Source organism: Ursus americanus, chromosome 6 (genome assembly GCF_024610735.1).
Source record: "Ursus americanus isolate L20-20 chromosome 6, mUrsAme1.1.p, whole genome shotgun sequence".
Taxonomy (NCBI): Eukaryota; Metazoa; Chordata; class Mammalia; order Carnivora; family Ursidae; genus Ursus; species Ursus americanus.
In genome coordinates, this window is record NC_142132.1 from 51487086 (window position 1) to 51500554 (window position 13469).

At 50.0% G+C, this 13469-nt stretch overlaps 1 protein-coding gene across 20 annotated transcripts in view; it reads left to right on the plus strand.

The window, feature by feature from the left end:
• CAMK2G (calcium/calmodulin dependent protein kinase II gamma) overlaps positions 1 to 13469 on the plus strand; it is a 53869-nt gene that overhangs the window by 17892 nt on the left and 22508 nt on the right. For 19 of the 20 annotated variants that reach the window (XM_045783221.2, XM_087863016.1, XM_045783207.2 and 16 more), the window contains exons 4-12: positions 1818 to 1872; positions 2751 to 2816; positions 5253 to 5325; positions 5474 to 5576; positions 6007 to 6090; positions 6535 to 6629; positions 7216 to 7338; positions 10936 to 11019; positions 11263 to 11305. In XM_045783221.2, the coding sequence (XP_045639177.1) occupies positions 1818 to 1872; positions 2751 to 2816; positions 5253 to 5325; positions 5474 to 5576; positions 6007 to 6090; positions 6535 to 6629; positions 7216 to 7338; positions 10936 to 11019; positions 11263 to 11305 (726 nt within the window). The remainder of the gene's footprint in view (positions 1 to 1817; positions 1873 to 2750; positions 2817 to 5252; positions 5326 to 5473; positions 5577 to 6006; positions 6091 to 6534; positions 6630 to 7215; positions 7339 to 10935; positions 11020 to 11262; positions 11306 to 13469) is intronic. The other variant, XM_045783211.2, reaches the window with a different exon arrangement.

Below are 13469 nucleotides of genomic sequence, written 5' to 3' on the forward strand. Positions count from 1 at the left end.
TGGCTGTAACTCCTTCCTTCTGTCATCTGGGGGCCTAGAGAAGTAGGAGCTTGCTCGCCCAAGTACGGGAGAGAACAGTTGGAGGAGGAGGGATTTGAGAAGTACCCCCTGCCTTTGATCTCATTGGTAAATCACAGTTGGAGGTGGAATTTGGGGTAACCAGATCCGTGTTGAGTAACCAGATCAGATCAAATAAAGCAGGCAGTAGGAAGTGTCAACAGTCGGTAGGCCCTCAATCTAGCCCTGGCAGGCCCGAGTCTTCATTTTTGTCGGCTGAAGAGAACCACGGAGCTGTAGGGATGGCCAAGTGCCTGTATTTTATGATCTTTCTGTGGTGGGAGAGGCTGTAGGGAAGCGCCTCAGCCCTGATGAAACAGTCTGACACTGGAAATGGAACCTGTCTTGTGGGGTGGGTGGCAGCCTGGGTCCACCAAGGAAGAGACACGGTGACTGCTGTGTATCCGGGAACTTCATCAGTCGGTTTGGTGTCAGGCCATTCCTGAAGTGCTCTGTGAGGTGCTCCCAAAACTGCTGAGGGCTGGCGTGAAGGTCAAACAGAGGTTCCCCATCAGGAGAGTTCAGGTGAGGGAAGGGACAGGGACAGCTGCCTTGTGTTTGCATGAGAAGGGTATTCGGGGTTGGCATTTAAGCCTGAGGTGGCTTTGTGGGCAGAAGCTTGAGGAGGAGACCTCGGAAGACATTAGGATGGTTTTTTGCCCAGGAGCTCTGGAGGCGGGGAGTGGGAAGGGATTCTGCTTGCCAGCCTTTTCCTGCAGCTGGTGAGCTGCCCCGGTGTGCTCGGTGCCCTGGCCTCCCGGACCCGTCTCTGCTGCTGTAGGTGCGCTTGTGGGGAGTCTCTCTCACAGGCTCCATTGCTCTGGGGCCTGGCTGTGTGGGCTACACCACATTCTTAGAGGAAGCAGTGGTGTAGACCCGTCTTTGGAGTCAGAAAGAGCTGGGTTTACATCTTGACCTATTGCATCTTTGGCCTTCGGTATGATACGATGTCTCTGAGCCTCCAGTGTCCTCATCTGTAGAATGGGAGGAATCCTCCTCTCAGGGTGGTTGTCCAGAAGAATCAGCTTCTCAGAGACAGCCACTGTGTCCTTCCTAAATCCCACCATCTAGCATGGAGTCCCACACCTAGCAGGTGCTCAATAAATCCTTGTAGAATAAGTCGTGTCTGCAAAGAGCCTAGTAAGAAGCACTGAAGAGACTGTGATTGTTGTCATTGCCTGAGTCTGCATGTGCCTCCCACGCTCACCATCCATTAGCTTCACTCCATGTGCCTTCCTGCTGGGTGCTACCTTTCCAGCTTCTTCCCCGCCCTTTAATTCCCCATTTCCCATCTACTCCTGTGAAAGGGCTCTCGGGCCTTCCTGTCTTGTCAGCCTCTATCCCTCTGTGGTCAGCCTCCCTTGGCACCCCTTGCTCCTGCCCTGCGTTACACCGTCACGCAGCAGATCCCAGGACCTTCTTCTCTGGGACTAGCCCCTCTGGGGATGTCCCTGCTTTTCTCTGTCTTGTCTTATTTCTTAGCCACAAAGCTTCTCTCTCTTGCCTACGTCTGAGGCCGTCTGAGGTGGCAGCCGGAGCACTGGACCCGGGGTCTGGTTGTTTCTCTGCTCTGTGGCCATGTCACCTCGTCTTGGGGGGCGGGGGGTGACGGGCATGTTGCCACTTCTCACTGCCATTCCTTCAGAAGACTGTCCAGGGAGGCTGGCAGGCTGGGGCAGGGGTGGGGTTGCTGAGAAGGAGAGGAGTAGGTTTCCAAGGTTTCTCTCTGTTAATCTCTGTCCCCATCTCCTCTCTTGCAGTGCGCCTCCATGACAGTATTTCTGAAGAAGGGTTTCACTACCTCGTGTTTGACCTGTAAGTGCCACTTTCTAAGGGTGTGGGGGCTTTTCCCTCCAGCCGGCTCACCATGAAGGCTTGGAGAAAGACTTAAACTGGGTCTGCAGCCTCTGCCGAGGGTCCCTCTCCTTTGCCCAAGGGAAAGGATTTGATTTTGACCTTCCTCTGGTAATGGGCAGGTTGTGGAGGGGACCTCATTGCTCACTCACGGTCTCCCCAGGGTTCCAAACCCCCAGATGGCATTGCTCTCACATTTCTCTTCAGCAGCACACCTTGTGCAGATGCTTTTTTTCTTGTTTCTTGGTGTGTTGTCCTTAGTGGAGAAATAGAATACAGCTCTTCGCATGACCTTAAAAATTCTGGGAAATTAATGGTGGCTTTTATTAGTCATAGACTGGACTCCACTTGGTCTCTCCTCCACTTTGATTGTGGTTTAATATCTCAAAAGTAGCTCTTCACCTCCTGGAAATGCCTCTCCGGTATTTTCAGGATTGGGTCTCTGTGTCCTTGATCTCATTATTCTTCAACTTTAGGAGGAGGTCTGTCCTTGGGCAGCTGTGTATCTTAGTATTCATACTGGTCTCAAATAAAGCTATGACTTTCTGAGTAGGTTGATAATTTTCTCTTAGATCCCTGTATATTCATCTTTGCCTGAGTATGAGCTAATCTGTAGGTTATAGACACAGAAATGTGCAGGAGGAAGGGAGGGCCCATGTTACCCCAAGGAGAAGCCCCATGTCATTGAAGGATCGAACATGTTCTGGGCTCTCGGATGGAGTGCATATGGAATTGGGATCTCTGTAAAAGCTGTTCCGTGGTATGACCTGTTGCCTGTTGGATGCTGGGGTTGGCCAGCTGACCTGCTTCCTCTGACCCTCTCTGTCTGTTGGTTGCAGTGTTACCGGCGGGGAGCTGTTTGAAGACATCGTGGCCAGAGAGTACTACAGTGAAGCTGATGCCAGGTGAGACAAGGGCCCTAGAGCTCAGTGTGAGTCTTGGCTACTTCACGGGGGCAGGCATATTATGCCTGTTTGAAGAATCTTTGGATATAGATCAGAAGAGCTCCTGCCTGGACAAAGATTCCATACAGCTGGACCTGGGCTGCATTTTATGGGTGATGTTAGAAGTTAGATCCGTCTTTTTTTTTTTTTTTTTTGCGAAGCACTTGCAAGTCTCCTTTACCCTTTCACGCCGGAAGAAGTACCTTTTCTTTGCACTCCTGTGTACTTGCAAGCCTGCCCAAGGGCCCTCCCTACCCGTGCTTCTTTCCTTTGACAAATTTTACTGTGTGCACGCACCCTGGGGATGATCCAGAGATGGAGGAAATGTGGTTTGTGTTCTGAAGGAGTGTAAACATCTGGGTGAATCAACCAGGAACCTTCTCAAAAGAGATTCCAGCCTAGATCACTGAGTCTCCTGACCACCATGACCAGCCCTGATTTGGGGCCCCTCAGGCTGGAGGACTGATCCTTGGCCACTTCCCTCAGCCTTCAGCCCCCCGTGGAAGCCCTGGCAGAATTCTGCCCACACCACAGCTCTCGGGTGTTTGTGTGGCCTGTCTTTCCTGCCTCGGCTCCTCCCCCGGCCCTGAGTTTTCTCTGAGGGTGATGTCCATACAACCTGGTTTTGATCATCCTGCCTGCAGCTTATCTGGCATATGTGGCAGCTCTGGCTGACTCTGGAGAGTGGGGGAGTGCAGCTTCCTCACAAATTTCTCAACCCTGAGAGGCCAGTGTTTGCTGATCAACTTCAGATGCTTCAGCCTCAGGAAAAATTCTCAAGTGGGGAGATGAATTCCAGTGCCAGCAGGGGAGGACCAGACTCTGGGGCAGGAGGAGGCGGTGATAGCTCTGGGAGCCTGGCGGGGAGGAGGGAGAGCTGGCTAGGGGGAGGGGAGGGGTGGTGTGTGACTGTACCAGTGGGCTTGGCCTGGCTCTGCTGGGACACTTCGCACTTTTGCCATTTTTGGCCAGAAGGCTCTCCCTGCTAGCCTGGCTCTGTTCTAATTATACATTTCTGAGGAGACTCGCCTCTTCAGCTCGGTCTTAAAGTCTCTTTGGCCTACTCATGGGCTGTGTCCTGAAGGACACAGGCCTCTAGGAGCCTGGTAAGACCCCTTGGGTCTTGTGGAAGCCCCAGAATCAGACTTTAGAGGAGCAGTGAGAAGTCCAGGTCACCAGCCCAGCAGCCTTCTGCAAGCCTGCTCCACATCCCCGCTAGTTCCTGCCGACTGGGGCCTCATTGTCTAGGCCAGTGATCCTCAGCCTCAACACTACTGACACTGGGGCCAGATAAGTTTTCGTCGTGAGGGCCCCTCCTGTGCTTTGTGGAGTTTAAGAAGTATCCCTGGCCTCAACCCACTAGATGCCAGCAGCATCTCCGCCTTAATTGTGACAACCAGCAATGTCTCCAGGCATGATCAGATGTCCTCCGAGGGTAAAAATCATCCTCCCGTTGTCACCATGGCTCTAGATTGCCAACACTCCCTGCCGCGAGTTTGACCGCAAGTGTGGCAGGATGTTTTGGAAGGTGGGCAGCCTGATTCAAGAGATAGCAGTGGGGGCATCTGGCTAACTCAGTTGGTGGAGCATGCGACTCCTGCTCTCAAGGTCGTGAGTTGAAGCCCCACATTCAGTTCAAGCCCCACGTTGGGCGTGGAGCCTGTTTTAAAAAAAAAAAAAAAAGAAAAGGAATAGTAGCTGAAGGTGACTCTGGGTTAGTTTGTCTTTTTCTATGCAAAATCATTACCAGAAATGCTCCTCGGTTGCCCTGTTTGGAATCTTCTTAAGGACATCGTTTCTTAAAGGGGTCTGTGTCCTGGGTTTTATCTCCCCTACGAGATGATAAACTTCAGGGCAGGCACTGGGTCTAATTCATCTTTATAGTCTGTGTGGTACCAAGCACAGGGGTAGTCAGTAAATGTTTAAATAAATGAATGAGTAGACCCTCAGCAAAAAAACTGAGGTACGGTTGTACTATCCTTCCTAAGATGCCACCACAAACCTCTTCTCCAAGAACAGAGTTACTATAGGAGGAGAAAAAGAAGGAAGGGGCTGGATGGTCTCTATTTCTCAGAAGTGTCGCCAGTCTCTTGGAAATGGATTGGTGGTATTGGGCCTTTACGGTCTAAGGAGGCATGGTGAACTCTGTTCTAGTCTGTCCTCAGCCATTATCTAGTGGGGAGACCCTGGACAAACCACTTAACATGCAAGGCCCTCAGTTTCTTCTTCTGTAAAACAGGTTGAATTAGATGATGTCCAGAGTCCCAAGGGTTTAGCTCTCGTTCGGTGATTCCCTGTGTCTCTCTAACCCAGAGTTCCGTGCTTTCATCCGTAGTGTGTGGTCGTGGATGAGTGGCTTAACCCTGTGCTGACATTCCTTCTCCTTGTGCTTTGCAGCCACTGTATACATCAGATTCTGGAGAGTGTTAACCACATCCACCAGCATGACATTGTCCACCGGGACCTGAAGGTACTACCCAGGCTCCCCCTTTGCCTCCTGCTTGTGAGGTGTCGGCGCCACCTGGTGCCAGGTGGTGGGACTGCGGGGACCCAAACTAGGCTTCCTCAGGGCCAGAGGGTGGGTGGGTGCCTCACCAGGTCTTCTCTTCCTTACACAGCCTGAGAACCTGCTGCTAGCGAGTAAATGCAAGGGTGCCGCCGTCAAGCTGGCTGATTTTGGCCTAGCCATCGAAGTACAGGGAGAGCAGCAGGCTTGGTTTGGTAAGAGTGACCCTGTCTTCCTGGAATGCGGCCCCCGCCCTTCCTTCTCTTCCTGATCTGCTTTCCTCTTTCAGAACCAGAAGCCAGACCCTTCATGGTCCGGGTCTCCTCAGAGACTGGAGAAGGGGGGAGGGTACAGAGTGTCCCCTGGCCCTAGGTGACTCAGTGCAGCGAGTCTAGCTGTTGTCAGCACCGCATTCTTGGGGCCTCTGGGGAGAAATGGGAGTTCCTGGTAGGCACACGGACTTGCCCTCTGATTTTATTCTGGGCACTACAAGAAACCCAGCCTGTCATCTCTCGCTGCCCATGCACTGAGAGCTTATATAGCAAAAACAGCAGGAATGAGGAGGGACTTGGGGGAAATTGCTGATGTGGTTTCAACGAGAGAGAAAGTGGGTTCAGTGTGCCTCCGCCCTCTCTTCTGCTACAGGTTTTGCTGGTACCCCAGGTTACTTGTCCCCTGAGGTCTTGAGGAAAGATCCCTATGGAAAACCTGTGGATATCTGGGCCTGCGGTAAGCCCATTCCACACTCTCAGCTTTTTGGTGTTAAGGGCCCTCAACTTCCAGCGATGGTGAGAAATAGGCATCGCTATTCCTTGTGGGCCCCACAAGTGTCTGGTGTATGTGAAATCACGGTGTTTGCTCTAGTGCCCCTGGGAGGGCTGTTCTCATCACACGCTCCTCCCCAGGTCTTTCCTGGATTATACTGCATCCTTCCTAAAGAGGGATTTACCCACACCTTGGAGGATGGGTTATGCCGAAAGAAATCCCCAATGTGGCTTGCTGACATGGGGAGTGAAGCATAGCAGAAGGGCCAGTGGTGCACACTACCATCTGGCAGCCACTTCTGCCTCTGCTAGAACCTGGACTTTCTGGGTGGCTGAGCCCTGTGTGGCTTTTCTTGGTTCCTCAGTGAAGTCGGTGACTGACCCCGATGATCTTTGTTCTGTCTTGTAGGGGTCATCCTGTATATCCTCCTGGTGGGATACCCTCCCTTCTGGGATGAGGATCAGCACAAGTTGTATCAGCAAATCAAGGCTGGGGCCTATGATGTAAGGACTGGTTTGTTCTTGACTCTTGGGCTGTATCCACCGGAGGGGGCATGTTTAGTGTGTCATGGGATACAGGGAGTGTCAGGGGACTTTGAGGACCCAAGGATGGGCATACAGGTCTCAATTCTCGCCACACCCTATCCCAGGAACAACTCTTTTGCACAGCCTTTCTTGGTAGCTATAAAATCGAGGAGCCCACCGAACCTCTTTGATCCATTATTTGCGGAGAATGGCCTGAGAAGTGTGGTGTGCGCATGAAAATAGGGCAGGAAGTGTTGTGGCTCCCTCCACTGCAGTGGGGCCTTGGGCATGTTGTTGAGCCACCGTTTCTTTCTAGTAGGAAGATGGGGTTGAACCAGAACGTGTTGGAGTCCCCTTCCTGCTCTGACCGGATATTCTGGCATTCTAACCCTGATTCTGTCTTACTCTCCTAGTCTTTACGTTGACACAGGTGCTGGGATGACCCAGGGCAGGTTTAGATAGCACAGAGTATCCCGCTTATAGGAGTTGGGACAAAGACAGAGCCTCCATTTCAGGGTGTGAGGCTCACAGATTTCATATGCCTCCTTTCCCTCTTCCTGCTTAGTTCCCATCACCAGAGTGGGACACAGTGACTCCTGAAGCCAAGAACTTGATCAACCAGATGCTGACCATAAACCCTGCAAAGCGCATCACAGCTGACCAGGCTCTCAAGCATCCATGGGTCTGTGTAAGTGTCTTCACCTGGAGTAGAGGAGCTCGGGATGTCAGCCCTCAGTGTGCTCTCAGTACTCTCTTCACGCTCCTGTTTATGAGCAGAGAATGATTGTTCTGGGCCCTGAGCAAAGACCCAGCAGAGAGGGAGGGGGGCTGGGTGGGGCCCAGGAGGGATTCCAAGGAAGCAGGTGGCCTCAATGGCTTCAGCCTGTCTCTCCCCCACTTACTTGTCAGGTGTGACTTAGTTCTGATCTTGAATGAGGGCTTAGCTTGACCCTGGAGACTCTAGGTAGTTGATGATGGAAAGCAGCTGGCAGAACCCAAAGTGAATCGCCAAGCTTAGGGTGCATGTTCACACAACTGTAATGGAAATGTGACCAAGATCCAACAAATAAACCAAAAGGGCCTCTGGGCAGTTAAAAAGAGCATCTTGAAGTTCATGACTGAAAAAAAAAAAACGAAACTCACCATAGGAGAACACCCCCCACCCCCCACCCCCTTCCCAGGCTGTCAATGTGGATCAACATGCTCTATTTTCTTAAATACCTCTGTAAAATTCTATAAAGTGAAATGTCTGTTCTCAAACTAAGAAGAACCTCCTGACAACCACGAGGCATTTATGTATTTGTCCTTTCCCATGTTTACTGAATGCCTCTTCGGTGCCAGTCACTGTGTGGGTCCTGGAGATACAAAGATGAGTGAGGCACCTTCCCCCAAAAATCTCAAAAATTATCTGGGGAGCTAGTCACTCAAACAGGCAACCATTCTGCAATGTGACAAGTACGTAAAAGAATCTGATGAGTGCACAGGAACTCTTGCTCTCTGATGAGCAGTGAGATTACTGAAGGCTGCATGGAGGAGGTGACCCCTATCCTGGTTCTTGGCAACTGGCTGGGAGTTCCTCAGGATGATAACCTGCAGGCAGAGGTTAGCATGAACCAGGGTGAAAGGCCATGGGAAATTGTGGCAAGTTGAAGGAATGTTAAGTAGTTTAGTTGTAGATTAAGATACGCCTACAAAAATGCAAGAGAACGAAGCCAAAAAGATTCCATGACATACAAGTTTCTGCCTAATGAGTTTGGATTTTATTTGGGAAGCATAGAGAACCATTTAAGGGGTTTAAAGAGGGAACAAAGGGGCGCCTGGCTGGCTCGGGCGGTGGAGCATGCAGCTCTTGATCTCGGGGTTGTAAGTCCGAGCCCCATGTTGGGTGTAGAGATGGCTTAGAAAAAAATAAAAACTTTTTTTTTTTAAAGATTTTATTAACTTATTTGACAGAGAGAGCACACGAGCAGGGAGAGGGGAAGGGGGAGCGAGAGAAGCAGGCTCCCCGCTGACCGCCCTAGCCCAATGCGGGCCTCCATCCTAGGACCTCAGAGATCATGACTTGAGCCAAAGGCAGATGCTTAACTGGCTGAGCCACTCAGGCACCCCCAAAATAAAATCTTTTTAAAAAATTAATTAAAAACCAAATAAAGACGGAGTGAAATACACAGTTAAGAAAGGTCACTTTGGAAGTTGTGTACAGAATGGAACTGAAGAGGAAAGGAGGCTGGGGCAGAGTTCAGGAAGCTGTTGTAATTGCCTGAGCAAGACCGGATGAGGTCTCAGCTAAGGGTAGTGATAGGAACCTGGATGGCGTGGCGAGCAGACAAATTTGAGAGCTTTTGGTAGATAGACTCAAAAGGATTTAGTGGGCAGTTGGATTTAGGGAGTGAAGGAGAGTGAAGGAGAGCGAGGGACCTATGGGGACTGCCAGATTTTGAGTTGGTAATCAGCACAGGTTGTGCCATTCACTGACTCAGAGGAAACCCAGAAGAAGAGCCCATTTTTGAGAAAGGATGAGAATCTTAGTTTGATCAAGTGTGGTGTCTGAGGACCTTTAGCTGGAGACATTAGATGAGTAGTTAGAAATGTGGTTGCAGAGATTGGAAAAGAATTAAAATTGGAAATGTAGTTTGTGGTCGTTTCTGTGTCCGTGGTGTTGAAATACATGGGATTGTTTTTATGCTGATCGAATTCCCACTGTGGCTTGTATTTGCTTCAGTAAGAGAAGGTATGGCTCCGGAACCCCAGCACGTAAAGACAAGCAGAGTTAGAGGCGCCAGCAAAGGAGGCTGGGAATGAGAACTTCTGTGACAGAAGGAGGGTCAGGAGCAGGAGACCCTAAGAAACAGGAGGTCTCAGTAAGGATGCATCTGAAATCAGATGCCACAGAGTGTCCCTGATAAAGATGGGAAAGAATCTACGGACTCTGACCAATTAAAAGCCAGTTTCATCATTTCACTGACAGAGACAGTGGAGTGAGAGACCGAAACCTTTCTTCAGTGAGGTGAAGAGGGCATAGGATGAAGAGAGGAAGAAATGGTACTACATAGAGAAGATGATGAGCCAGGGGAGTTTTCACATTTTTGTTTAAGGAGAGGCTTGAATATAATGTATAGACTGCAGAAAAGAATAGTCTAGAATAAGGGGTTTAAAATACTGGCTCATCGAGGAAGCAAAGGTTGGAATAGTAAAAAGAGGTTAAAAGCAAATGAAAATCACTTTGTGGATGGGGTCTGAAGTCAAAGGCGTTCTTGTATGAGGATCTCTGGTTTTTCTTTGTGAAGAAATTTACGCTTTGGAGGAAGAGGCAAAATTATAAGACTCAGAAAAGGTACAGGAGGTTGGGAGACTTGCTTTGGGAACCAGGAAAAGGAGTGGGCCAGGGGTGAGGGACAGAATTGTGGGGCAGCCCCATGGGGTTATGGGCACCAGGCTGCATGTTGTAGGATTTATTTTTCTAGCAGGCCAGCGAGAACAGCAACGGCAAAGGGAGGGGGTGAGCAACTTAAAACAGGTACTCAAAAACTAGGGATATACTATGTCCTGGGAGTCATTTTCATAGGCCCCACCCTCTGCCACAGTTTTTATATATATATATATATCTCCACAGTTATATAAACTCAGTAGCCCCTGAGGACGTCACTATGTTACGATATTATGTAATAATTGACAGTCATCAAGGAAATCATTATAAATCATTTCCAGTGCACTCTTTAAGGAAGAAGGAAGTTAACAGTGATACTTTGAAGAAAAATTATGATCCAAAATGATGAAAAGAATGAATGCTTCAAGGTGAAGACCCTTAGCTTCTCAGATCACAGCTTTATCCAGGTCCTTGTGGGGGTGTGTTGAGCGGGGCTCTTGGAAGGAATGAACCTTCTCTGTAGAGAGCAGGAACCCTGCCTGTTCTCTCACTGCTCAGGAATGCAGTAGGTGCTCAGTAAACAGTTGCTGATGGAGTGATGGCATGGGGATCACAACACACAGGATACTCTCTTACGTTCCCCAGCTTCCATTTCCCAAGGAAGGGGAGAGTGCTGTCTCACGCACCCTCCTCATCTAGCATCAATTATCAGTGGTATTTGTGTTCAGATTATTGTCCTTACATAACCTTGAGTTTGGGGTAGTGCTTTTTGTCTAAAAGCATTTTCACATCCATGACTTCATTTTACCTTCGGATCCACTCTGGGGCAGCTGAGCACACAGCCGTCAGTGCTGGGACCAGGGTGAGGGGCAGAAGCCCTGGCTGGAGGGCTCACAGGCCTGTGTGTTTGGCTTCCAGCAACGATCCACGGTGGCATCCATGATGCATCGTCAAGAGACTGTGGAGTGCTTGCGCAAGTTCAATGCTCGGAGAAAACTGAAGGTGAGTCTTGCCTTTCCAGGCTGCCAGCATCCTGAAATCACAGCTTTCAACAGTCCACCCCCTGCCCCATCACAAGAGGAAGCCCCCTTTGTGGCTGGAGCTGAGCTATGCAGGTTATACATATTGGGGGGCCCCAAATGCCTGAGGTCTTGAAGCTCTGGCCAGCGGCTGCCCTCTGCCTAACACCAGGCTATGCTTTCCTGGAGTCCATTTGAATTCACAGGTCCCTCTTCTTTCCCCCAGGGTGCCATCCTCACGACCATGCTTGTCTCCAGAAACTTTTCAGGTATGTTTCCCCAGCCGTGCACTTTAATTCTACTGAGGTGAGTGGGTCAGAATGGGGTATTGCCGTCCCAGTGCTGGGTGTCTCAGGCTAATACCTTGACCAAGATGAAGAAGACCCTGTTTTGAGGGGGCTGCTGCTGCTGGGTCCTATAACATGAGATTCTGGGGGACATCTCTTGGGTTCACATTTATGAATTCTATTTTCTAGACCCTCCCAAGGAGTAACCTGCCCAGACTCCCATTTACCTTGTCCCTGGGGATTCTTATTTAATTCTCTAAAGACTCTCAGCGCTTTAGGATTTTAGCCAGTCAATAGGATATTGGACAATGGGCTGGGGAAAAGAAAGCATGAGGTGTAGTGAATCTTCTCAACCACCACTGTTCATTTGTCTACTGGGACCATTTCTACTTCATTGTGTCTAAGTAGAGATGACTAATAGAAATTTTTCCAGATGTTTAAACATATTTACAATATGCTTTGCGATACTCACTATAAAAGTGAAGAAAGAGCAGCAGGATGGAGGGAAAGCAACTTGCTTAAATTTGACGGAGAAATTGGGATAGTTGGGACCAGTAATTTGTAAATCACTTGGCATTTCTTTTTAAGATGCAAGACACTCCACCCCACCCCTCACCCCTACCCCCATCTTGTTTGCCCTCTGGGGAAGCACAGTGGCTTTCTGTGAGGAAAAGGTTAACGTCAGAACTTAACCGAAGACAGAAGGTCTCTTCCCACCTTGCCCACCACCCCCTGCCTGGCCTCCCCCAGCCCTGCAACCCCCCAGCCCCACTGTTTTGGTTGAAGACTCCCTTCTTTCATTCTCATGGCGAGATTCCTTCCCTTGCTTTCCTTCTGCACTGACATGGAGACAGGATTGTATGGCAGCTACTCTGGGCTAAGGTTTCTCCCTTGAGCTTGAGGAGCTTGTCTGCTGGTTCAGGGTAACCTAAGGGCCCTGTGTCTGAGGATGCCGCAGGTGAGAAGTCCTAGGGTTTCATGAGCTCTAACCCAAGCAAGAGACACGGGGCCTTGGAGGGGCAGGACAGGAGAGTGAGCCAGGGAAGTGTCCCACCTCAGGCCCATCCCATGGTTTGGGGCTCATTCTTATGTGGGTATCCATGAGGGGAAGATTGTGGATTCAGCTCTCACAAATGAGAGCAGGAGGGCACAGCTTGGCTGTCTCCAACAGAGATGGAGCTGTAGTTCCACATCTGGCTTCTTATCCTCAGAATTATTGGAAGCTTCTACTTTCTCAGAAGTGTGAGAGCCTTTCTGGGGGGCATTTCTGTGCCAAACTAGAATGGTGATCTGTTATCTCTCCGAGTGACAACAGGCTGCTACTACTCTTTTAGACTAGGAAATCGATAGCATGTGCCCTGTCCCATGGCCTCCACATCAACCTCCCCCACCCCCATTCCATTTCAGGAAATTGGTATCCTGGTTTCAGGAGACTGGGATCTCTGTTAGGACAAAGCACTTTCACTCATTCCTAAAGAGCCTCCTCTGGTCCTTGTTGCCCAGTCAGCGTTTGAGCTCACTTTTCCCTGGGTCAGAGGAGGCCAAAAAAATGCTGCAAGCATTCTAGGATGACTTCTGCTGCCCTGACTCTGGAACAGGTGGGGACAGAGCCTGTCTCTAGAAGCTTCTGCAGAAAGAGGTGTCATCAGGTCTAATCAAGAAGGGAGAACACCTGTGTGGGTTTTTTTTAAGGCATGAACTGGACTGTTTCTTGACTTTACCCCAAATAAGGGGTGCAATGTGGACTGTAGCAGATTGGCTAATAGTGGAATCAGGGCTTCTAGAACGTATTGCTTCAGCAGCCTTTGTTTTCTTTCTGGGAGCTCATTTCTTGGGCATCTTCACCCTCAGAATACTGAAGTACAGGCTGACAAAAACTGTCCGTCCTGGCTACCTGCCTTGAAGAAGGAAAGCAACCCGTGTCTCTGAGGAACTAGAGGATTAAGAGAGGGATAGGGAGCTGGGGCCCATCAGTGAACTTAGCTGCACAAGGGCCATGCACCCTCCCTGGGCCCCAGATGCCAGTGTCCCTCCTGTTTGGAATATGGCCAGAGGAAAGGACTCTCCGATAATGTCCTCGTTTAGGTCCCCTAGGGAGGGAAGGTCTGAAGGTGAGGCTCCGTTTCCTCACAGCCTCAAGCTAGGG